This window comes from Halichoerus grypus, chromosome 7 (assembly GCF_964656455.1).
Source record: "Halichoerus grypus chromosome 7, mHalGry1.hap1.1, whole genome shotgun sequence".
Lineage (NCBI taxonomy): Eukaryota > Metazoa > Chordata > Mammalia > Carnivora > Phocidae > Halichoerus > Halichoerus grypus.
Genome location: NC_135718.1, coordinates 104,589,015 through 104,615,798, shown reverse-complemented (window position 1 = coordinate 104,615,798; position 26,784 = coordinate 104,589,015). Strand labels below are relative to the sequence as shown.

Here is a 26,784-nt window from a genome sequence, read left to right as displayed (position 1 = left end):
AGGACCAAGTAAATGAGGAATACAACCCTCATTTGTTGCTGGTGGGTATATAAAATAATGCCACCACTCTGGAAACAATTTAGCCATTCCTAAAAAGGTTAAACATAGAGTTACCATGTGACCCAGCAATTCCACTCCTAGGTATAAACCCCAAAGAACTGAAAACACGTCCACACAAAAATCTGTACACAAATGCTCATAGTATCCCTATTCACAATAGCCAAAAAGTGGAAACAACCCAAAAGCTCATCAGGGACAAATGGATAAACACAATGTGTTACATCCATACAAAGGAATATTACTTGGCAAGAAAATAAAGTACTGACACATGCTACAACATGGATGAACCTTGGAAATATTATGTGTAGTGAATAAAGCCAGTAATGAAAGGCCACAGGTTGTATGGATACATTTATATGAAACGTCTAAAATAAGGAACTCTATATATAGAGACAGAAAGTAGTAGTTTCCTAGGGCTGGGGAAGTTAGGATGCGGAGGGACTGCTAATGGGCAAGGAGTTTCTTTTCAGAGTAATGAAAATCTTCTGAATTAGATACTAGTGATATACTAGTGATAGTTGCATAACTGTAAATATACTAAAAACCATTGAATTATATGCTTTAAAAGACTACATTTTATGGAAAATAAATTATATCTCAATAAAGCTGTTCTTTAAAAAATGAGAAGGGGCACCTGGGTGGCTCAGTTGGTTAAGTGTCCAACTCTTGATTTTGGCTCAGGTCCTTATCTCAGTCTTGTGAGATGGAGCCCCGCATCAGGCTCCGTGCTAAGCGTGGAGTCTACTTGAGATTCTCTCCCTCTCCCTCTGTCCCTCCCCACCACCTCCCTCTCTAAAATAAATAAAATCTTTTTTAAAAATGAGTAAAGTGAGATGAAAGAGCTTTAAAAATTATAAACTAATACAGTATGTAAGTGCAACCTTAGGATTTTCAGAATGGAGCACACAGTGCTCCCGAGAGGATTTATCCACTAACAAAACAATAACCCTTCCTTGTCCCAAAGAGATCAGAGCAAAAACCATTTCCCTAAAGTACTAGGCTCACAGATCCTAACATATATGGTTTCTTCCTATCTTTTCCTTTTCAAAAAGAAACATTTCAATGATTGAACACAAATCAGAGGAACGGTGAGTAGATGGGACCAATCACCATTTATCTTTCTGAGACCAAAGTATGAGGCCAAGGGTGAGCTCCTTAGTTTAAGATCATGTGTAAAAGGGAGATGAAGGATGGTGTGTGCAGTCTCTTTTGAAGAGACACCATCCTGCCCTTTCATAGATCATCTAGTCTGCCAGTGTCAAAGCAAGAAAACAAAACTGGACCAGCCATAGACTTAGGTTTTACATTCTCAAAGAACAATGTTCCATTACCTGTCGGGGCCTTAGTGTCAGCCTTCTTGCTCTCCCGGGCCCCCTTCTGGGCCCACACCTGGACCTTGTACTCCACACCTGGCCTCAGGCCCATCAGGACGGTGCTGTTCTGCTGCTTCCCCACGGACAGCTCCCTGGTGTCCCCATCAGCAGAGGTGTAGCGCACCATGTACTTGTCGATGACAGCTTGCACCAGGTCCCACGAGATGGTGGCCGTGTTCTCTGTCACCCGGTCAGTCACCAAATTTGTTGGGCTGTCAATGTCTGAAAGGAAAGTTAAAGTGCACTATTAACAAGCACCAAAGAGTTAGACCATGCTGCTTGGAGGGAAGCAGTTTCCTGTTCTTATGTTTTTCCCATCTCTTATGTCAGTTTTCAGTTGTTTCATGGACATAGACCTTCTCTCCATGGTTGGACTCTTGGATCCTCAAGGAGGCAGCACAGGACAGTAGAATGAGCGCTAGATCCAGAGTCAGAAAATCTATGGCCCTGCACATCTCAGCTGCCTCTGGCTGGGCCTCAGCCTTATCATCTATAAACCTGGGGTTTAGGTTGGACAGACTTTAAAGTTCCTTTGAGTGCCAATGTTCCATACACACATCTAATTTCATAAATTACTAATTTGTTTCATGACCTTGGGTAAGTCACCTCACTTCTCTACATTTATAAAATAGGTTTAATAGCTATTGTACATATCTTGCTGGGTGGCTCTGAAAACCAAGACAAAAAATATCATGTAAAAAGGGGCCTTGAAAATACTGAATATTAGTGTCTATAGAAAAAAAAAAAGGCAGAGCAAGATAATATTAGTGTATATCCTGGATACTTGCCTTATTAAATGAGTTAATAATAATATGCCCCTTATGACAATTCTTGGCACAGACTAGATGCCCAATGACCATAAGTTATTATTAATGATATCACCTTGTTGATATTTTATGAATGAAGAAAATTATGCTCCTCCATACTATGCACGCAGAAGGCATTCAAAAATGGAGTCACCAAGAAAATAATAGCATGTCTTTGTTCCAAATAGTTCATTGCAAAAGTCATTCCCCTAAAGTTCTTGCTTCTAGGTTCTGTCACAGATGTGCAATGGTATGATCAAGCAGGACTCTCTTACCCTGGTTTGGGCTGTGACCCCAAGAAAACTGGTATCTACATTCCAACCTGAGAGCCCACAGCCAAGGCAGGACCAACAGTCTTATGACCCTTGGCTGACTACCATCTCCAGACTATGAAAGAGGTTGGAGGGACACCTGTGTGGCTCAGTTGGTTAAGCATCTGCCTTCAGCTCAGGTCATGATCCCAAGGTCCTGGGATGGAGTCCCGAATCGGGATCCTTGCTTAGCGGGGAGCCTGCTTTTCCCTCTGCCTGCCACTCCCCCTGTTTGTGCTCGCTCTCCCTCTCTCTCTGGGAAATAAATAAATAAAATCTTAAAAAAAAAAAAAAAAAGAGGTTCGAGAGGCCAAAGAGATGGGACTTCAAGAGTGGATTTCTTTGGGCAGAATTACACTGTGAGCTTCATGGGTGAGATCCTAACCTCAAATAAGCACTTGCAATGGGATCCGCTACAGAGCTAGTTATGCATACCCTGGAGCAAGTGTTCTCAACCAGGAATGATTGGCAAGGTCTTGCGTGGTTGTCACAATTCAGTGTAAGATGGGGAGGCTCCTGGTGTCTAATGGGTAGAGGCCAGGAATCCTGTTAAACAGCCTATGGTACACAAGACCGCCCCCGGCAATAAAGAATTATCCAGCCAAAAATTTCAATAGTGTCAAGGTTGAGAAACTCTGCCCATGGCTTGGGGAATACCGTGGGCTGGTGTCTGAAATGGGCCTAAAATACCTAAGAGGCGAGAAAACAGCTGATTGCTCTGATGCAGAATGATTAGAGGCTGCAGCATTGCAAAAAGACCGTATATCTGGTTGAATGGACAAAGGGTGCATGCTCTTCCCCGTGGACCCAAGGAAAGGAAGGAAAGGCCCACTTGGGATGGTTTTAGAAGCTGTCCAAGAGGCTCACCCAGATAGAGGAGGTGACCCCAACCAGAAAGGCACTGGAGTGCACCCACATGTGCAGATGGAAGAAAGGGAGCAGGTGACCAGCAGGAGAGATGCATCTGCCAACAGAATCACTACGATGAAAGATTGGAGTGTAGGAGGGTGGCTTAAGAACATGCAGAAGTGCTCCATGAGGGAAAACGCTAGCTTTAAACAGGCCCGGGGCAGCTGTGACTGTTACAGTCAAATAAGACTCCTTACTTCTCCTCCTCCTGACGCCCTGCCCTCTCTCCAAGCTGTGCCAAACATACATGCATCAGAAATCCCAGTTAGCGTGCTGGAAGGAGGGGGCCTGAAGTACTAGGAGGGAAATACAAGAGAAGCTGAGCACGTCTCCTTCCCAGGGCAGGCAGTTAGCCTGCCAACGGCCCAAGCGGATGGTGGGGAGAAGCTTTAAATTTAAATTAAGTATGGATAATTACTAAAATGATACATGTTGGGGACTAAAAGTGATCAGTTATTTGCTTATTTTTAGCTAATAAAATATTTTATTATTTCTGCCTAAAACAGTCATCCAAAGGGTGGAAAGAAAGAACAAGCTCCACAGAAAGGGTTTGAACAAGTAAGGAGGGAAAACAAAGCAGGTTTGGGATCACAGTCAGGCTCCCTCCACAGGACGGGCTCTTGGGCTTTCAATCACATTTATTCCTTATTAGGGGAAGCATTTAGTAGTTTAACAACACAGAAGATGCACAAGCAGACAACAAAGAACTGCGAGTAACAATATCAATCTTTAAAGACCAAAGTTTGAAGACAAGACAAACTATGCATTCTAAGAGAAGCCATGAAGTCAAAGTAAGGGGTACACAGCGGACTCTGCAAGACACCAACCTGCAGTTCTAGAAAACCTCCCTTTCTGCCAAGGTCACAGAAGGAAAACCAACTGAAACAGACCATGAGTTCAGGAGTGACACAGTGATGACGCATGCTCCCTTACCTGTCGGGGCCTTGGTGTCAGCCTTTTTGCTCTCCCAGGCCCCCTTCTGGGCCCACACCTGGACCGTGTACTCCACACCTGGCCTCAGGCCCATCAGGACGGCGCTGCTCTGCTCCTTCCCCACGGACACCTCCCTGGTGTCCCCATCAGCAGAGGTGTAGCGCACCATGTACTTGTCAATGACAGCTTGCACCGGGTCCCAGGAAATGGTGGCCGTGGCCTCTGTCACCCGGTCGGTCACCAGGTTTTTGGGGCTGTCAATTTCTTTTTAAAAAAATATTTGGAAAAGCCTAAGCTTTAAAGCCGTGGAGAGATACCCACCACCCCATCACTGTCATTTTCATCTTCTAGGTCTCTCTCTGCACAAGGCAATGGTCTTCCCATCCAGAGTCTGCTGGGAATCAAGGGAGAAAGTAACCCCTGGCTCCCAATTTCAAAAGACTACTCATTGCAAACTTAACATATTTTCTTGGCTTTCAGCTCTCTGGAATGTGGGAGAAATGACATCTTCTTAGCAATATTATGGCACATCAAAACAATCATTAAACACCTGCCACGATGTTCAGGGTACCCAATTTATCATTTTCTCAAGGGCTACTTCAGGGGCAATCATTCTAAAAGCGTTATCACCAGCATTGCAACGGTCAGGGCCTATAACATCTTTGCTGAGTCTGCTGAAAATATGGCCACTGCACAACTTTACTTCTCCCTTCTAGTGGGTTGAGTGGTTTTGTGAGCAGCTCATCACTATCAGGCAGAGTAATGGCTACCAGCTATGAGCCCACTGAGATCACTACTAGAACTCAGTCTTTTTTGATCTTTAGGGCTTTCTTTACAAAGTCTCTCATCTCGGACCTTTTCTTTCATACCATGCACACTCAAATCCACATGTTCAAAATTCAATTCCGACTGACCATCTTTCTCTTGTTACCTGTTGGGGCCTTGGTGTCGGCCTTCTTGCTCTCCCGGGCCCCCTTCTGGGCCCACACCTGGACCGTGTACTCCACACCTGGCCGCAGGCCCATCAGGACGGCACTGCTCTGCTCCTTCCCCACGGACACCTCCCTGGTGTCCCCATCAGCAGAGGTGTAGCGCACCATGTACTTGTCGATGACAGCTTGCACCGGGTCCCAGGAGATGGTGGCCGTGTCTTCTGTCACCCGGTCGGTCACCAGGTTTTTGGGGCTGTCAATTTCTTTTAAAAAAAATATTTGGAAAAAAATAAGCTTTGAAGCCATGGAGAGATACCCACCACCCCATCACTGTCATTTTCATCTTCTAGGTCTCTCTCTGCACAAGGCAATGGTCTTCCCATCCAGAGTCTGCTGGGAATCAAGGGAGAAAGTGACCCCTGGCTCCCAATTTCAAAAGACTACTCATTGCAAACTTAACATATTTTCTTGGCTTTCAGCTCTCTGGAATGTGGGAGAAATGACATCTTCTTAGCAACATTATGGCACGTCAAAAAAAACAATCATTAAACACCTGCCACGATGTTCAGGGTACCCAATTTATCGTTTTCTCAAGGGCTACTTCAGGGGCAATCATTCTAAAAGCATTATCACCAGCATTGCAATGGTCAGGGCCTATAACGTCTTTGCTGAGTCGGCTGAAAACATGGCCACTGCACAACTTTACTTCTCCCTTCTAGTGGGTTGAGTGGTTTTGTGAGCAGCTCATCACTATCAGGCAGAGTAATGGCTACCAGCTATGAGCCCACTGAGATCACTACTAGAACTCACTGTCTTTTTTGATCTTTAGGACTTTCTTTACAAAGTCTCTCATCTCAGACCATATCTTTCGTACCATGCACACTCAAATCCACATGTTCAAAATTCAATTCCGATTCACCATCTCTCTCTTGTTACCTGTTGGGGCCTTGGTGTCGGCCTTCTTGCTCTCCCGGGCCCCCTTCTGGGCCCACACCTGGACCGTGTACTCCACACCTGGCCTCAGGCCCGTCAGGATGGTGCTGTTCTGCTGCTTCCCCACGGACACCTCCCTGGTGTCCCCATCAGCAGAGGTATAGCGCACCATGTACTTGTCGATGACAGCTTGCACCGGGTCCCAGGAGACGGTGGCCGTGTCCTCTGTCACCCGGTCGGTGGCCAGGTTTGTTGGGCTGTCAATTTCTTTAAGAGAGATGAAAGAATGTAGCATTTACTAACTCTCTAGTTCCTGAAAGGCCAGCACATACATAGACAAAATGATGATCTTGACAAATTTCACAGTCTGTTCTATGCCAGTGATTGGGATAACTTAAGGGTTTAATTAAGCAAGTGGTCTGAAATTCCAAGAATGAGCTAACAGCATTTAATGAGATGTAGGGTTTTCAGACAAGCGAAAATAGTCTCAGCTCTATAAACTTTACCCAAAAGTAGTCTTTGGATTTGGTTTTCATACGCAAATTTCTCCTTTATCCTGTATTTATACAATATACTCTTTCAGTTCCTGACTCCTTGTACCTGAAAGCAATTATACTTCAATAAATCTCTGCATCAGCTCTAATATTTTCTTTGGGAAGAAAAATATCCTGGAAGTAGGGAGCTGTCAGTTCTTTCCACATAAAACATTATGTCTGCGGCCAGAGAACCAGAAGACTTAAATTGATGGTATTTGAGGTCTGGGCAGATAAAAATAATCCGCCTTGCAGAATCTGTCTGGGTTTCTATGCAGTTAAATTGGGTTGGAATCTGGGTTCCACTATTTCCTAGTTGCTAACTTAGGCAGACTGTAAACCTTAACTCTAGGTCCCCTCACCTCCAGGAAGGAGGAAAGAGCGGTACCTACCTCACAGGTTAGGGCAAATCACAAGTGAGATATTCGCATGGTAAATGCTTAAATATAAGCTCTTTGTTATTACAAGTGCCATTTGAGGCATGAAATACCCCTTTCTCCTTAAAATGTGGACCCCTCGAGTCAGAAATCCAAGTAGTGGTGGTGCATGACTAACATGCCTTTATATTCCTGTTTCAAAAACCAAGTCCTCAAACGTCTGAGCTTTCTGTGACAGCAACTGCATTTCCAACCTAGGCACCACTGCTGGACATCACAGCCAGGCCAGGGGGGCGGAACACGCACCCAAGGGAGACAGCTCACCTAGGGGAGCACAGAGTTCCGAAAGCACTAGGGACAGAGGACATAGAAGGAGGAGTTTCGCTCTGGGATTCTCATCCTTCACTACTCCACTCTCATAGACCTGGCCACCATCAACACCACTTAAGATTATTAAGATAATTGCATATTAAGATAAGACAGAAAAAAACCCCTGTCCTATTCTTATACCCCACACCTTTGCATATGCTGCTGCCACAGCTAATGCCCACCCAAGGGTCTAGACTGTGCTCCATTGTCACCTCCTCCTACAGCCTGCCATGACTCCCTCTCCCATCCCAGTCTGTGCTAAGTACCCTTTTTTCTGGTTCCCACAGTTTCCAGGGACATTTGTTGACTCTAGAAATAACATAACTCACTGCACTTTATCTTTTTTCCTTGTCTTCTCTACCCACACGGGTGTGAATGCCGTGAGCACAGACTGTCTTCCATCTCTGTACCCCCAGGGCCTAGCTCTGTGCCTGACAGCACCAGCAATGCCACATCCCGGTGGCCCCCAGTAATTCTGGGGTGCTAACTCACACCACCCCTACCTGACAGAGGGGAAGATTCTTCTCTATTCCAACCTCTACCATCTTAAAAAGACTGACCCACGTGCTTCCTTTTCACAACACTCAAAATCCTACTAAATGGAAAGCCTTGTGTAATATAAACCAGGAGGTGGCAACCTACAGCCCATGGGCCAAATCTGACCTGCTGCCTTCTTTTATAAAGTTTTACTGAACACAGTCCTACCGGTTCATTTACATATTATCTGTGGCTGTTTTCACATCTCAATGGCAGACCTGAATAGTTGCAACACAGACTACATGGCTGGAAACCTGAAAATATGCACTCTCTGGCCCCTCACAGAAAGTGCTGACCCTGCCTTTAAACCAATCTAGATCTCACCATCCTTACTGGCAGCTTCTCCCTCCCCTGGAGGAGATAAGGCCCACCCTGGCCCAGGAAGCTCCATGCTGTGAAATCCATCAAGGGCTGAATGCTGATTAACATTTGCTATGGACTGAATGTTTGTGTGTCCCACCCCCCACCCCCCAACTCCTATGTTGGAGCCCTAACTCCCAATTTGATGGTATTTGGAGGTGAGACCTTTGGGAGATAATTAGGTTTGATGAGGTCATGAGGGTAGGTCTCCATGATGGCATCCATGCCTAATAAGAGACCTGAGCTTCCTCTCTCTGCCACATAAGGGTGTAGGAAGAAGGTGGCCACCTAAAAGCCAAGAAGAGGGCTCTCACCAGGAACCAAATCAGCCAGCGCCCAGATCATGGGGCTTTCCAGCCTCCAGAATTGTGAGAACTAAATTTCTTTTGTTGAAGGCCCCCAGTCTATGGTATTCTGTTAGAGCAGCCCAAGCTGACTGAGACACCTTGTAAGAAATAATCATGACTGTCACCTACATAGCGCTTGGCTATGTGTCAGGCACTTCCATGAATTAACTCATGTAACCCTCCCAATAACCCTATGAATCAAATACTCATATAACCTCTTTTATAGACTGAGGAACAGAGGCGAAGTGACTTACCCAAAGCCACTCCGCTAGTAAACGGCAGAGCTGGGATTAAAACGTGGACAGTCAAGCTTCTGAAACCACATTCCTAACTAATTATCAGCTTCTCTGAGTGTCTCTATACTAACTGACTGTCCAGAACAGAGACCAATCTATAAGTGAATCCTTTTCTATGATTTCCTGTCAAGTGTCTGGAACCTCAAGTGGGCTCCGGGATGAGATTGCTCTGAATTCAGGGACAGGAGCAGAGGAAGCTTTAAGCAGAAACAATGTCTGGGATGTGCCCCTCCCAGCCCCCCACCCCCCAGCCATCTCAGGACATCTACAAGCCCAAGCTGAGCAGAACAGCTAGGTGAAGTCTGGGGAGGGACCCTTCTGGTTTCTGGAAGCTTCGAGGCAGAATCGGTACATTTGATGACTGTTGACTCAGGATGCAGACCATTTCTGTGGTCTGAAAGAGAGTTCCTGATTACAAGCCAAGTGCCTGTGCAGCCTCTGCAAACGGAGATAAGCATTCAAATTCACTGTCAGCCAAATGTTTTGAGTTTTAACGTCCAAAAAAATGAAAATTAGGAAGTGTTACTCTGCTCTGAGAGAGTTACACATGGAATTCTAACCCAAACAAGTATGACTTTCTATGTAAAATAAAAAGGCCGGTTTCTTTTGTTCAAGGTTAAAATGGGAAAAATCATAATTGTGAAATTTTAAATTGCTTTTGCAACCCCCTTCCCCACCTCTGCAAGCAGAAGAGCTGACGTTGGGTGGGCATCGGCCTCCTGATTCACGAATCCGCCTTCTCCCTGCCATGAGGAAACCCGTTTAGGCTCCCATCCCTCTGTTACCTGTGAGGGCGTTGGTGTCGGCCTTCTTGCTCTCCTGGTTGCCCCTTTCAGCCCACACATAGACTTTGTACGCCTCTCCTGGCTTTAGTCCCGTCAGGACGGTGCTGCTCTGCTCCCTGGGGACCGCCGCGTCCTTTGTGTCCCCATCAGCGGAGGTGTAGCGCACCACGTACTTATCTATGACAGCCTGGACGGGGACCCAGGAGACCACTGCTGTGTCTTCTGTCACTCGATCAGTGACCACGTTGGTTGGGCTATCAATTTCTTCATGAAAATATGAGAAAAAAAATTAGAGAAAGACATTTGGTTGGTCAAGATCACAGCAGCTTCAAGCTCTAGTTCATCCAGGTGACCTAGTTCCACAGTCCACACAGTGCAAGAGGGTCTCTCCGTCCTCTGTGACAGGTGGACAACTGGCCTCTGCTTGAACCCTCGGCTGAGGAACCACCCCCATCCTGAGGGACCAAACAATCCCTTCCATTTTGAGACCGCTGAGCACACTAGACATTAGTTCCCACAAATGTAGCCACTTAAGTGGAAGTCCTTCCGGAGGCACATAGAATACACCTCATGCTCTTCTGGGAGACCCTCCAGCAGGTGTTCAAGAATAGCTACCACTCTCTTTCCTAATTCTCCTATGATCAAAACACCTTCATCTCTCCAAGTATGCACTTGCAAGTTACTAGTTTTTACATTGTTCTATCATATCCTGCCATACCGTATCATATCATATCATACTTCCAAATTGTAGTTTCTAGAACTGGCACATTTAGATTGGCCCCCTTTCTTTCCCTGATCAGGGAAAAAAATCCCCAAAACTCAGTCCATTCATTCAGCAATTCGCTGAGCATCCATTCCATGCCAGGGAATATAATGGCACTCAGGAGTCACCAATGAACAAAACCAGCAGAAATCCCTGCCTATGCAAGACTGATGTTCTAGAAGGACCAACCCAGAACAACATGTCCTCTGTGTCCTGGACACCGTGCTCCTCAATAACATATCCTCAGACCACAGCCTCAGAAAATCCCTATGCTTTTTCACACGTGTCCCTGTTAACCCAGGGGTTCTCGACCTTTGTCAACACTGGGCACCTACTAGGTACCACCTCCAGAGAGTTCATTTCAGAAGGTCTCAGATATGCGCTGGCATCTCTGCTAAAAAAAAAAAAAAAAAAAAATATGCAAAACTCAGCAGGTGATTCTGATGTACATCAAAGGTTGAGAAACTCCACGTTAAACCACATCTTTCCCACTTCTGCATATAAAATATATTTCCTGAACCCAATGTTTATTCTTGTTATGTTTTATCTTATGGACTTCATTCATAATTTAGTCTTTCACTTAACATGCTGATTTTCCTTTCTAGCTTATCATTTACAAACCTAATAAGTAAGCCATCTGAGCTCAGCAGCCATCAAGGTCACCGACGAACGTGCTTCACGGAACAAAGCTGAGGCACGCCCCGAGAACCCTGCCTACGTGCAAATCTATATCCTTTTGGGTAAAGACACACAAAACAGCTTCTTACTCTCAGAAATTCAAGCAGTTTTGCTTCTCACCATCCTGTTCTAGTTCTCCTAGCCCAGGATTCTCCAGCAGAGAAGATACAACTTTACATAGCTGCGTTTTTTCACATCAACTAGAATCACCCTCCTGGAGCACAATGGCAGCGTCTTATGTGTGTGCAAAGGAATATGTTCCATCACCAGAGGCTGTGCATGTTTTATTTAATAAATCAACTGTCATTGATTGAGCATATACTAAATTCAAGGTGCTTTTCACACATTACTTTATCAAACCTCATAGTAATAACTCAAGGCATTTATCAGATTCCCCACGTACTAGTTTGGAAAATTAACAATAGTGATCATTTTTTGAGCACTAATTGTATACCAGGCTCAGAGAGGTTAGATGACTTAGCCAAGGTCACTTTGCTAGTAAATGATAGTCACTTACACATTCTACACACCTTCCCTGAATGCCTAGTTGGAGCTGGGAATTCAGTTTAACTCAGTTATAAATTAAAGTGTGCCCCCCCCCAAAAAAAGATACGTCAAAATGCTAACCCTCAGTATCTCAGAATATGACCTTATTTGGAAATAGGGTCTTTCTAGAGATGAGCAGGTTAAAATGAGGTCATTAGAGTGAGCTTAATCCAATATGCCTGGTGTCCTGATGGAAGAGGGAATTTGGACACAGAGCCAGACACACACACAGGGAAGAAGATATGAAGACACACGGGGAGAAGCCAGCCATGTGGCTGGAATGCTGCATCTATAGGGCAAAGAATCCAAGGATTACCAACAAATCGCAGAAGCTAGAAGAGGTGAGGAATGATTTTCCCCTAAAACCGTCAGAGAGAGCACGGCCCTGCAGGCACCTTGATTTCAGGCTTCCAGCCTCCACAACTGGGAGACAATAAATTTCTACGGTTTTAAACCACCCAGTTTTTGGTACTTTGCTACAGCAGCCCTAGGACACTAATACAGTTGACCCCTGAACAATGCAGGAATTAGGCCCCTCGATTTTGCTCAGTTGAAAATCCACCTGTAACTTTTGACTCGCTAAAAACTTGACTGATAACCTACCGTCGACCAGAAGCCTCACCAATAATAAACATTCGAGTGACACATATCTTGTATGTTATATGTGTCATAGACTGTATTCTTACAATACCTCCTTTTTCTTAGTTTTTTCAGGATTTCTAAGCTATGCGGTTTGTCTGTGAGTTTTTCCCAATTATCACGAATCTCAAAAAAATTCCAGTGTATTTATTGAGAACAATCTGCACATGAGTGGACCTGGCAGTTCCAACCCATGTTGTGTAAGGGTTAACTGTATAAGCCACGAACAGAATAGACTCTCTGCTATAGAATTTACATTTTCCTGAAGGAGACAGACAATAAACAAGTAGTGATGGTATTAGGAAGCTCAATAAGGCAAGATAGAGGAATAGAAAATGCTGAACAAAAGACATCTGTGAGCTTAGACAGGGAGGTCAGGAAAGAACTGGCTCACCAGGAAGGGAACATCTGAACAGAGACTGAAATGAAATGAGGCAGTGGACCACATACAGTCTGGGAACCTCATTCCAGACAGAAGGAGCAACATATGTAAAGGCCCTGCTCCACATATTCAGGGAACAGCAAGAGGCCAGAACATCTGGACAGAGTCAGTGAGGGAGCTGAGTGCTGGAGGTGAGACCAGGGAGGTGAGGGGTGAGTGGACTGTGGGTGGCCTCCAACAACTGTGGCTTTTGCCCTGAATGAGATAAGAAGCTTCTAGGGGTTGGCACAGAAGAATGGCATGACCTGCGCTATCAAAAGATCCCTCTGGCTGCCAGAGAGAGTAGGGGTGTAGTGGGTCGAGAGTAGAGGTCACCTGGGAGGCTGCCCCAACAGTGGGAGAAGACAGGAATGTGGACCAGTGTGGCAGGGATGAAAGTCATGAGAAAGGTTGGATTGGGGAGATTTCAAATGTATAGTTGTCAGAATCTGCTGATGGAGTTCATGTGTGACACAAATCCATCCTTCCATCCACCCATGTTATTTTGAGGCCTGAGCGATTTGCAGAAGGGGGTGACCCTTTACAGAGATGATGGAGAGATCTGAGGGAGGGCAGAGTTGGCAAAAGAAGGTGGGGAGAATGGGACCAAGAATTTGCACCTGGACACTTAAAAGTGCTAGAGCCAAGATGTGAACCATTCCTATCTGTCAATGCACCTCCACTTTCTATGTCCCCCGAGCAGCACTATCACCAGCCTTTTCTTATGGAAATAAGAACTATAAATAAATAAAATCAAGTGTGATCTGAAAGCTTCCTGCAATCTGAATCCAGCAGCAGCAGGGAACTGGAGCTTGTCGTGACAACTGGAACAGGGAAACAGCCTTACACTGTTGCTTTTGGGAGACAGGCTGGGCCGAGTGAGCAGTACAATCAGGAGCAAACAACAACAGGGCCACGTCCTGGGCCTCTGGAGGCTGGAGCAGGCTCTCAGAGGATGCTCAGGGGCCGGTGTACACAGGAGAAAGAACTCTTTCCCCACCCTGCTCCCCTTTCTGTGCAAAGCATGATTCTGCAGAGGACCGGGAGGGAATGAAGACAGCCTCCAAAGGTAACAATGTCAATCTGGGAAACCAGTGCTGACTTGGGAATGGGGACATTTAGAATGGGAAGTGAGGATGGGGAAAAAGAGGGCAAGAACACCCCACAGTCCTGCCTCTTAAAGTCCCTGGTCCTCATCCTCTCCAAAGCGAACCACGTCTGTACAACCCATGGTCCCAGCAGTGCCCCTCACCACCCCTCCCTGGCCCAGATCAGCGCTGGGCACCGTAGCTGCAGGACCCCCAGCACAAGCCTCTGCCTTGTGGGGTCAGGGACCTCTGTGTGTGCAGCCCTCTCAGGATCCACCAAGCCCACGGGAGTGTAACCAGCCCTGATGCATCTTGTTCCCTCAACAGTCCCAGAGCACTTGAGGGATGGAGAGCCAGGAAAGGCATCTTGGCCATGAAGAGTAAGAAGGTAGGAAGGAAAAACAGAATCCTCCCATGCCAGGGTTCTAGAGACCTAGCCCAGAGAGATATGACTTCTCCAAGGTCATAAAGCCAGTTAGAGGCCTGGCTAGCCTGGAACTCAGGACTCTGCCCTTTCCCTCAATCCCCTAACCACACCACCCTGAGCCAGAAGGAGGGTCTTCGTGAAGCACTCCTCTCTGTGATAAATCTAAGGATGGGAACCAGACACCAAGACACAGAAGCAGGACAGCCTCAGTGATGGGATCCTGATGATGGGCCACATGGCTGGAAGAAGCCAGCTGAGCAAGACCAAAGCCTCTCTGTCTGCCAAGAAGGGGTACGGGGATCATAAACAGTTTTTCCAAGGAACACAGCAGTAGCTGCAGACGGCTGGCTGAATCACAGATGAGTCACAGCGGGAACCTCAAAGAGGAGACAGGCTCTCCTTCCCAGTCCTCAACTTCCTTCCCACCTGCTGGACACTAGCAGCCCTGATGGGACCTTTCTCAGGGCCATTCAAGGTCAAAGACTTAAGACAAGACTTGGTAAGTAGACCTTTGAGTTGCATGTGTTAGAGTAAAGGGCATCCCCACTTCAGAAGATCTACTTTACAAAACTGAGTGGACAGAAGAGGCTAATTAAGGGCTCTGGGCACATCGGGAAAGTTTATTCCACTTTATAATGAGATTTGCCACCGGGCTGGGTAGGGCACTGCTGTCCTAGGTCTGCTGGAACACCAGCCTCACATGTCCCTGTTCCAGCCCATGGCCTCAGGCATTCAGAATAGCTTTCTCCATTCCCAGTGGCTACTTCTGAATCACCCAGTTGGCATAGTGGAAAATGGCACAGCCAGGATCTAAAATCTACAGGGATATGGGCTTGGGGGCAAAGACGGAGGATAGGGCCTTATGCCCCTAGTTTGAAAGTGAGTTCCTGGAAGGTGAGGCCTTCCTTCGGACTACAGCAGCCATGCGTCCCCTCACCTTGCTTCCTCAGGCCTCCCCTACTGCTTTCACTGTGGCAATAAAATTATCCCAAAGACCTCACTTGTAGAGAATGTGCTCAGAGATCAACCTCTCTTCCTGCTCTCCTCTAGCTTTGCTTCTGGAAAGGTTGTGATTTGACCTCAAGCAAACCTCCGTTCAAACGCCGCCGTTCACTAGTTCACCCTGATCTCCTAAACTGTGTGGGCTTCCATTTTTCTCATCTGTAAAATGGGAATAATAATGCCTGTAATGCTATTATAATGACAAAGATAATGTGTACGGAGCCCTGAGTACCTAGAATATAGGGGATACTGAAATGATGAAGATCATTATTATTTTTCAGCCACTGGGTGTACGTGGGTGGCTGTGTGGGAGGCAGGAGCTCTGAATGTTGACAGGAGTTCATCTTGCAACATGAAGGAGTTTAAGAAGGAAAGTTTTACGGGCTGGGCCATTGCAAATGGAGCAGTATGTTTGGAAGGCAGTAAAAAGAGAAAAAGATCCAAAGAGAGGCAAAATTGCTATTTCACGGCACTGTCAAAGGGAAAAGTTCTAAGAAAATTGTTAACACGTGACTATGCGAGGCTGTATGTTCTGCTGGGCATGGGAGCTGGTGGGATTATAACAAAGCAAGCAGGCCTTTGTTCTGGACTCACCACAGAAATGCATGAATCATGGAAGTTATGAAAACACTTATAATAATGTAAAAAAAAAAAAAGAAAGAGGGACTTTAAGCTCATTTAGTCCAACCTTTCCTTTTACAGATGAAGAAACTGAGGACAAAGGAGTAGCATCACCTCTTAGTGGCCTGCCCCTCCTGTCGTTGGATGTGGGGTGGCTGGGAGGGTCTGGCAGCGAAGTTCAGGGCCCTTTCCCCCGAAGACACTGGCCTGGCAGATGCTCGCTGCTCTGAAGTTGACCTGCTTCTGGAAGTCGCTTCAGTGCACTCTGAGTGTCTTAACAGGGTGAGAATTTTCAATTGACCCCTTCCCTTTCGTGGATTAGTTCCACTGAGTGACTTGTTAAATGGAAAATACCTGAACTGTGTCATTTCTTCCCTGCACATGGTTATGCTGTTCTTAGATTCCAATGTCTTTTTCCATCTCAGGCAATGCAAAATATTTGGAGAAAAGAGAGATTCTTTCCCCCCCCCCTTAAATGAATGAACAGTCTAGCCAGGTTTGAGAGTGTTTCCTGACCTCAGAAATGATTGTGTCTTTTTTTTTTATGTTCGTTGGACACATGACACAAATTTATTTGCTACCCAATAAAATATCCCATCCCACTTTTAGAATATAATTGACAATAAAAATGCTTCTTGAGTGTTCACATTCTAGTTGGGATAACATATTTGAAAGGTTAACTAGCAATTCAAGGCCATGTGTGATTAAATGCTCTAAAAACTCAGAGGCAAAAACGGTTGCTCTTTAATGTGGTCCCACAAGGCCTCGGTGGAGAGGCTAAGGTTGGAGCTGAGCCTGGAAGGATGAGTGATCTTATTGCTATGAGCCTCTGAAGGGCAAGGACCAGGACTTTTCTTCTTTGGAAGAATCTAAAGGGATGATGTCTCTAGTGCCCAGCAGTTAGTTTTTGTTTAATTAATTGATAGCTTGAATTAACTGAATTCCTGATTGAATTAATGGATAGCTAGAGATAACCGTAGAGGGTTTCCTAGGCTGGCATAACATGAAAAACCCATAATGCAGAGATAAGCCTTCTGTGTTAAGAAACCCCGAAACAGAGACACCTGGGTGGCTCAGTTGGTTAAGCACCCGACTCTTGATCTCAGCTCAGGTCTTGATCTCAAGGTTGTGAGGTCAAACCCTGTGTCGGGCTCCATGCTGAGTGTGGAGTCTACTAAAAAAAAAAAAGAAAAGAAAAGAAACCCCAAGAACAGTCCAGCATCAGGGAGGTTTTCCATTGGGAAGTAGGAGTGAGGAGAACAACAGCCCAGGATGGTCAGATCCAGTCCGAAATCAATGAGGAGTCACAGAAATTTTTCTAGTTAGGAGGTAAACAGTAGGAGAATTAGCCAGAAACAATGGGTAAAAAGGTAAAAGTGGGAGAAACTTTAGTTTTGTGTCCATCAAAGCGGATATCCTAGGTTCAAAGGCCAGCTCTGTCATTTCTTAGCTAGGCAATTCTGAGTTTAACTTCCCAGGTTTTTTTGTTGTTGCTTTTTTTTTTAAGTGACTTAGAAATAATACTAGGACCTACCACACAGTTACAGTGAAAACTAAATGAGATCATTTATGAGAAGTACTCAGTTAGCATAATGCCTGATGCATAGGAGGCTCTCAATGAATTCACAGCTAACAAGAAAGCCACCGGAAGCAAGGAAGTCCTTGCCATTTTCCACCCCACTAAAAGTTTTTACCAGTCCACCACTCAGGCAGGCTGCACAGTCTGTATTGTCTCATTCCTAAATGAAGTTATAGCTTTACTGTTACAACTGTCTGACTCTAACTTTCACACTACAGATAATGCGATCTGTTAGGCAACCGAAATAGCGAATTCCATTCCTGCACCATCTCACCACCCTGGCTAGCTCCTGCCAGGACAGAATCGTGTAAAGAACTGAAACACGTTTCAAGGAAGTCTCGAAATTCAAAGATCCCTTCTTGGCCAGCTTCAAGGACTAGCCTTCCCCCAGTGGCATTATAGTCTAGCTCACCGGTTCCCAACTTGGGTTGGCAAGATCTCCACCATTGCAGGAGATGCACCATTCCACACGGACTCAAGCATTGGCTCAAAACTCAAAGCTACGTGGACTAGCTTGCACATATGACTACAGGGATTTCAAATTATTTTCTGATTCATAAATTATAAATCTATCGTCAAGTGTTACTGATTTATAACGTCTGTCATTATATATGTTTTCGCAGTCCACAGATGTTCAATATACCACTGCTCCCATGTGAGAGTCTTTAAAATCTTTTGACATTTTAAAGCAGAGTGCTTGAGTGTGATCATCAGGGAAAAAACACAAGAATAATGGGGAAAAAATTACAGATCACCTGTCTTAGGTAATAGGGAGTTGTGTGCCTAGGTCCAAAATAATGAATAAAAATAATACAGTGATAAGAGCTAATAAAATAAGAAGAAAGATGTCAGAAATGGCCTTTCCCCTTGACTCCGAGATCCTAGGGGAAATTTTCAATGGTAAAACACATTTCAAATAGGAAAAGTTTCCTTCCCTTCCCCAGCCCTACAACATAGATGTCAGTACACAAAGAGAATCTCTCTACATACAAATCCCAGAGTTTTTATCCAGAGAGGAGTCAGCCAAGAAAAATATCAGAAAGCAAACTGGAGAAATGTTCATAGTGCTTCTAAATAGCTCCTACCTGTCTTGCCATTCAGGAGAATCGGTTTGCCCTCCAGTTCCCCTTTCATGGGAACAACGGTGATCTTATATTCTGTCCCGGGCTGCAGACCTGCCAACAAGCAGCCAGGGCTCAGTGAGTTCGGGCTCCAGACCCTCGCCCCCAACCCTGCTCTCCCCCAGGATTTCCCTCATGAGGGGAGGTGAGGGGCTATTCTTCTCACCCGAAGATAAATCTAAGGCAGAGGAAGAGTGGTGGGGCCAGTGGAATACAAGGCGTCATCGAGGGGCTTACGGGGGTGCGGGGGGCCAGAGTGGATGAGGTGAAGGTAACAGAGCTCCTTTGTTGGGCTGCCAAGCACTGATTTCCCAATTTTATTTATAGCCCAAGTGGTTTTCTGCCCCCAACAATCCTATTCCCTCAAAAGTTTCTTTCCACCTCATTGTAATAATTAGCCTAATTGTATTCCATTATTTTCTTCTTTGCTTTGCCCTTTTTTGTTTGTTATTTCTCTGCAGCAGTGGTTTGAATAACTGTTCTCTGTGGCACAGAAATCCAGACTGTGGCAAAGTACGGGCAGAGAGCAGCGTGTGGGAGGCACACACACTGCCCTCCGCTCTGCGGACCCTGGGAACCCCAAGATGTCCTTCCAAGATGGAGCTCACAGAGTGGACAGCGGAGGAGGACTTACCGATGGAGCTAATAAGGCTCAGGGCCCCCCTTCCCTGCACGGGCCACCTCCAAGGATATTCACTTAGGTATTCATGATTGTGTATTATTTTCCTTAAAGAGAGCCCTGAAAATTCTCTAAGCTTCAGGAGTCACAAAATGTGATCCAGCCCTGCATGGCCCTGTTTCCTTAGTGGCCATCAGATTTCCAGCTCTCAGCAGATAAACTAGGTCAGTTGGGACAAGGACCTCCCCACCCAGGCCTCCCAGCATCACTCCTTCCATGCAGCATGCCTAATAAACCAATCTCTCTCTCTCTCTCTCACTTCCTCTCTCTCTCTCAGACACACACACACACACAGTTCACACAGACACACACACACACACACACACAGTTCTTCCAAAAGGAATGACTGTACCAGCATATCCACCCTGAGACACAGACAGGGTTTTCAAGAGGACATTGGGCCTATAATCTGTCAACCAGGTGCTCTGAGATTCCAGAGTCAGCTCTGGGACCCCAGAGCACAGGTCTGCAGGCCTACAGACTGGGCTCTTATCTGGGAGTTTCCAGGGTCAGAGTTCAAAGTGATTCCTAGGGCCCCAGGACCCTCTGTGCACACTGTCCCCACCTCATCATCCACAGCAAATGTCCCACATCCCCAGTGTTGGCTCTTACCCGTGATGTCATATCGGCTCTTGGGGTCACTGCTCTTGGGCACGGTGACCTCAGCCACCTCCTGCCCTGTCAGGGGGCCATACTGCAGCTTGTAGTAGTCCACCTCGGTCGGGGGGTTCTCCCACTCCACATCAAGCGAGTTCTCAGTCTCATCTGTCACCCACGCAGTGCCAAGCACGGCAAGATCTAGGGCAGGGGTCAGGGAAGGCAGGAGAGAGCAGTGAAGAGCAGAGCTCGGGCAGGTCTGGAGCAGAACGTTGGCTACCGGGTCAGTGCCCTTCCTTGACACACTGAGAGCATGCTTCAGCCCAGGACATAATCCTTAACAGGTGTCTTAAAACCACCAAAGTAGCAAATAAACTGTTGGCTCTCACATTTTCCATGGAGGACAGACTATCTACTGGGAAAGCCTCCTCTCTCCCATCCCATCGGATGCCATGCTGCCTTCCCTATCCAAGCCACCATGGGCCAAGCCCTGGACCACACTTCTCCAACCAGCCATCCAAACCACCGGACCCAGGGGTCAGGCTGCCCTGAATGAAACACACCCTTTAGCTGCAGAACCCTGCCCTCAAAGACTCAATCCCAGGAGGAGAAGCTCAGCTTCTCCCATGTAAAGTGTGGGGAATGCATTTGAAATTTTCTGGAGTATAATACTGATAATACAACCAGTGTCTTCCTCCATCTCCCAAATTACAGCTCCTTCCTTGCCACTCAAATTCTCCTACGAAGACTAACCCTAGGGAAAACTATAAAATAGGTGAATTTTAACTTGGTCCTTCTGAGTATCTTTCCTGCGCCTTCTACCACAGTTTTTTTTTTTTTTTTAAGATTTTATTCATTTATTTATTTGAGAGAGAGAATGAGAGAGAGAGAGAGAGAGCACATGAGAGGGGGGAGGGTCAGAGGGAGAAGCAGACTCCCTGCCGAGCAGGGAGCCCGATGCGGGACTCGATCCCGGGACTCCAGGATCATGACCTGAGCCGAAGGCAGTCGCTTAACCAACTGAGCCACCCAGGCGCCCTCTACCACAGTTTAGACCTGGTGACCTCAGCTGTCCAACCTGTCCAACCTGCAGAGGAGAGTTATTCATAGTCAAGTAATAATGGCTAAATGTTTATCCCTCCACTTGGAAAAAAATGAAATTATAATGATTCATGCAAAGGAATGGATCGCTGATGTGGCTCCAAGGGAAGAACTTTTGGGTGGTGGCTGCAGAGGGGACTGGTTTTTTGAGAGCACCGTGAGTTCCAAGGGCCGTATCCAACGGCCATACCCACTGGATGTCATCTGACCCGAAGTTTGAAGCCACCAGGCTCTCAGTCTTGCCCCTTCCTTGGTCACATGCCCACCTTCACCACCTTGGTGGTGCTCCCTAGATGCTCCCTAGGCTGGCTGACCACTTGTCAAGGACATGGGATAGAGAATTTATGTATCAGGCAGGGGGTGAACTTGGTGCTCTTAAGGTCCCTCGGGTCTGAATGTTTCTGATTCACTCTCTTATGAACAGAGAACCTCACAGAGCCTTTTCTCTGAAGAATTTCCTCGCACCTACTGGCTTCCATCTGCCAGCCTCCAGGTTCTTTCTTCAAAGATGGGAATTCCTTAAGGGAACAGGTCAAGAGGTCAGTAATGAAAGTGACTCAAGGACCATAGAAGGGTCCTCTACAGCTCACAAGTGAAAAAGCAGACTTAATGAAAATATTCAAGATTATTATGGGGATAAGTGTCTCTTGGACCCAGGCTCCCCTGAGGAGCAAACAGAATGGGTTTAACATGAATCAGATTAGATAGAAAGACAAGCTTTACAGTTGCAAGATTTTCCAAGCCCCTAGCGCAGAAGCCAAGAGGGGTTACTAAGACTTTCAGAACAGCTGTCTCTGCTCTTCATTGGGAGGCTTTGGGCACTGGCCTGTCTAGAGACAGAGGCAGCCACAGACAAAAAGGGGGAGCTGGCCTGGTTCTCACAGGTAAGCTTGGGTGTGCTCCCATTGAGCATAAACAATTTCACAGAACATCAACATCAGGCAAGCCACTGAGTGGCCATGATAGCTGACGACAAAACAAGGCCATTCCATAATCATGTCTGAACACAGACAAAAACAAGAACACTGACAATACATTAACAAAAGAAAAAACAAGAATCACATGATCCTCTCAATAGATGCAGAAAAAGCATTTGACAAAGTACAGCATCCTTTCTTGATCAAAACTCTTCAGAGTGTAGGGATAGAGGGTACATACCTCAATATCATAAAAGCCATCTATGAAAAACCTACAGCGAATATCATTCTCAATGGGGAAAAACTGAGAGCTTTCCCCCTAAGGTCAGGAACGCGGCAGGGATGTCCACTATCACCACTGCTATTCAACATAGTATTGGAAGTCCTAGCCACAGCAATCAGACAACAAAAAGAAATCAAAGGCATCCAAATTGGCAAAGAAGAAGTCAAACTCTCACTCTTTGCAGATGATATGATACTTTATGTGGAAAATCCCAAAGACTCCACCCCAAAACTGCTAGAACTCATACAGGAATTCAGTCAAGTGGCAGGATATAAAATCAATGCACAGAAGTCAGTGGCATTCCTATACACCAACAACAAGTCAGAAGAAAGAGAAATTAAGGAGTCGATCCCATTTACAATTGCACCCAAAACCATAAGATACCTAGGAATAAATCTAACCAAAGAGGCAAAGGATCTGTACTCAGAAAACTATAAAATACTCATGAAAGAAATTGAGGAAGACACAAAGAAATGGAAAAACGTTCCATGCTCATGGATTGGAAGAACAAATATTGTGAAGATGTCAATCCTACCTAGAGCAATCTACACATTCAATGCAATCCCCATCAAAATACCATCCACTTTCTTCAAAGAAATGGAACAAATAATCCTAAAATTTGTATGGAACCAGAAAAGACCCCGCATAGCCAGAGGAATGTTGAAAAAGAAAAGCAAAGCTGGCGGCATCACAATTCCAGACTTCCAGCTCTACTACAAAGCTGTCATCATCAAGACAGTATGGTACTGGCACAAAAACAGACACATAGATCAATGGAACAGAATAGAGAGCCCAGAAATGGACCCTCAACTCTATGATCAACTAATCTTTGACAAAGCAGGAAAGAATGTCCAATGGAAAAAAGACAGTCTCTTCAACAAATGGTGTTGGGAAAATTGGACAGCCACATGCAGAAGAATGAAACTGGACCATTTCCTTACACCACACACAAAAATAGACTCCAAATGGTTGAAAGACCTCAATGTGAGACAGGAGTCCATCAAAATCCTAAAGGAGAACACAGGCAGCAACCTCTTCGACCTCAGCCGCAGCAACTTCTTCCTAGGAACATCGCCAAAGGCAAGGGAAGCAAGGGCAAAAATGAACTATTGGGACTTCATCAAGATCAAAAGCTTTTGCAAAGCAAAGGAAACAGTCAACAAAACCAAAAGACAACCGACAGAATGGGAGAAGATATTTGCAAATGACATATCAGATAAAGGGCTAGTATCCAAAATCTATAAAGAACTCATCAAACTCAACACCAAAAGAACAAAGAATCCAATCAAGAAATGGGCAGAAGACATGAACAGACATTTTTCCAAAGAAGACATCCAAATGGCCAACAGACACATGAAAAAGTGTTCAATATCGCTCGGCATCAGGGAAATCCAAATCAAAACCTCAATGAGATACCACCTCACACCAGTCAGAATGGCTAAAATTAACAAGTCAGGAAATGACAGATGTTGGCGGGGATGCGGAGAAAGGGGAACCCTCCTCCACTGTTGGTGGGAATGCAAGCTGGTGCAGCCACTCTGGAAAACAGTATGGAGGTTCCTCAAAAAGTTGAAAATAGAGCTACCATATGATCCAGCAATTGCACTACTGGGTATTTACCCCAAAGATACAAAAGTAGGGACCCGAAAGGCTACGTGCACCCCGATGTTTATAGCAGCAATGTCCACAATAGCCAAACTATGGAAAGAGCCAAGATGTCCATCAACAGATGAATGGATAAAGAAGAAGTGGTATATATATACAATGGAATATTATGCAGCCATCAAAAGGAATAAGATCTTGCCATTTGCAACGACGTGGATGGAACTGGAGGGTATTATGCTGAGCGAAATAAGTCAAACAGAGAAAGACATGTATCATATGACCTCACTGATATGAGGAATTCTTAATCTCAGGAAACAAACTGAGGGTTGCTGGAGTGGGGGGTGGGGTGGGAGGGATGGGGTGACTGGGTGATGGACACTGGGGAGGGTATGTGTTCTGGTAAGCGCTGTGAACTGTGCAAGACTGTTGAATCTCAGATCTGTACCTCTGAAACAAATAATGCAATATATGTTAAGAAAGAAAAAAAGAAGAAGAATGTAGCAGGAGGGGAAGAATGAAGGGGGGGAAATCGGAGGGGGAGAAGAACCATGAGAGACGATGGACTCTGAAAAACAAACTGAGGGTTCTAGAGGGGAGGGGGTTGGGAGGATGGGTTAGCCTGGTGATGGGTATTGAGGAGGGCACGTTCTGCATGGAGCACGGGGTGTTATGCACAAACAATGAATCATGGAACACTATATCTAAAACTAATGATGTAATGTATGGGGATTAACATAACAATTAAAAAAATTTTAAAAAAAATAAAAATAAAAAAAAAAAAAACAAGAACACTGTACAAACCACAAAAACTACCCAATATTCTCTCCCCTGACTAATATGAGTGACTACCCTTCACTGATGATGGCTTTAGCCTCTCTCTAGTCTGCTCTTTCTAGATAAGGTTCACTAAGTTACCAGTCATGGAGTTAATTCCCCTTGATGACAGCATGCAAGCCAAAGCAAACCCCTGCTGCCTTCAACTTCCCCCAAATCACCCAACACAAGCCCCAATTCTATCCCAGTCCTTCCTAATGCTCTTACTGAGATACCCACAACCCCTGTGTTGTGTTGTCCCACATGCCAACAGTCAATAAACCCAACCTGCTTGACTCCAGCGGTGTCCTGAGGGGTCTATGGCTGGAGGGGATTGATAAAGGCAATCACAAATTATACTCCCAGGATGACAGGTCTCTCATGGCCCTTTCCAACATGGAGCCATCCCTATCCTCACCACTGAATAGGACAGGCAGCCTGATGTTTCTGCAGAGACAACCATGTGCCCAAAAGCCCAGCCATCTGGGTGTCCCTGGATCTCTCCCCAGGAGTTTAGTGAAGGGTGGAGGCAGCTGATTTTTATCAGCATCTAGAATAGTGCCTGGTACACAGTAGATGTTCAGTAAAATAAAATGAGTGAATGAGGGATCAGAATCACTCACATAGCTAGGTTTTTCCAAGCTCTTGAAGATCTAAGTTGCTTTAAGAACTTTCATGAGAAAACAAGAATTTCTAAACAGTAAGCAGTGAGGCTTGTCTCTCCAAACATTTTGGTAACATTTGGTGGTACACTGGAGACTCTGTCCCTCCAGATCCATCTTTTGTCCTGCTGTGTATCCCAGATTATGACCTGTGTGAATTGTGTTAGTCAGATCCCCTTGCCCTCTGGCTTCTTGTTACGTTCAGCCAGTAAGTTACCAGAATATCAGAGGGCAGGATAGAGAATTTAGGCAACTGATCTCCTTCCCTCCCTCCCAGTGAGGCTATGGTGGACCGCCTGCATCTCTACCCAAAGTGCCTCCCCAGGCAACCCTCTCCTACAGCTCTTTTTGGGTGCCACTACCAATTTCCATCCCTCCCCCTTCAGAATGAGGTGGATCCCCACTGATGCTAGTCCTAGAGTACTTCACCAGCCAAATCCTACCCATCCATGCCTCTTCACTAAACTGTCTTCAATTATGCTGTTTAGTCTCTCTCTTTCCTGCTAAGATGAATCTGATGCAGGTGGCTTCAGCAAATCTCCAGCCATCATCCCACCTCCAACTTGCTGAATGGCCTCAAAGCCTCAGTGAGGGCCTGGGTGTACAGGTGTACTCCTTGGCTGCTTGTGTGTGGCTGCAGGGCAATCAGACCTTACTAATCTTAGGCGCGGAGAAGACCCCTTGAGCCCCAATCCAGCAGGCTCTATTACTGACTTGCAGGAGCCGAGAAAAGGGAGCAAGAACTGAGATTTTTCTCCAGAAACCAGGATTGCAACAGCTACGTTTTTCAACTGCCAAATGAGGGCAATGTTCTGCGTAGTAGAAGGGTATTTGTGGGAACAATGGAAGAAAACATTTAAAATGGGGCCTTTCCTGGGAAACCTGAGGCATCCCACTGCTTCCTCACCTGTGGTAGCAAGTAGATGCTGTGGGCCGCTGGAAACCTCTTTCTTCACATTGCGCAGGGTAACTATGTACTTGGTTCCAGGCTGCAGACCAACGATGTCATAGGTGTGCTGCTCCTTGGGCACTTGGATCTGCTTCCCAGAGAGCTCCTGCCCCAGAGGGTAGTAGCTGAGGAGGTAGTGGTCCACCTCGCTAGAGGGCTCCCAGCTCACCAGTAGGGAATCCTCCGTGCTCTTGAGCAGCTGTAGGCCCTGGGGAGCCACCACTATGCAGAACAGGAAGAGGAGAGGAGAGGGTGAGGAAACAGGGGTGGAAATGCATAACCAACGTGTGGTCACCGAGCCCCTACTATATCCTTAACACTGGCGGCAGGTTAGAGCACACAGCACCTGTGTAGAGCACCACTCTGGACCCCCCCCCCCGCCCCCGCCACCACCACCCCCCCCGCGGGAAGTTACGTGGTTGGGAGTTAACA

At 45.9% G+C, this 26,784-nt stretch overlaps 1 protein-coding gene across 2 annotated transcripts in view; it reads right to left on the bottom strand.

Annotated features, from left to right (window-relative positions):
- The window catches only part of TNN (tenascin N), a 64,287-nt gene that overhangs the window by 26,809 nt on the left and 10,694 nt on the right, over positions 1-26,784 (bottom strand). Inside the window, exons 4-11 of one of the 2 annotated variants that reach the window (XM_036117342.2) lie at positions 26,311-26,574; positions 20,038-20,223; positions 18,711-18,800; positions 9,862-10,125; positions 6,261-6,524; positions 5,324-5,587; positions 4,393-4,656; positions 1,392-1,655 (exon numbers count right to left, since the gene is read on the bottom strand). In XM_036117342.2, the coding sequence (XP_035973235.2) occupies positions 1,392-1,655; positions 4,393-4,656; positions 5,324-5,587; positions 6,261-6,524; positions 9,862-10,125; positions 18,711-18,800; positions 20,038-20,223; positions 26,311-26,574 (1,860 nt within the window). The remainder of the gene's footprint in view (positions 1-1,391; positions 1,656-4,392; positions 4,657-5,323; positions 5,588-6,260; positions 6,525-9,861; positions 10,126-18,710; positions 18,801-20,037; positions 20,224-26,310; positions 26,575-26,784) is intronic. The other variant, XM_078077994.1, reaches the window with a different exon arrangement.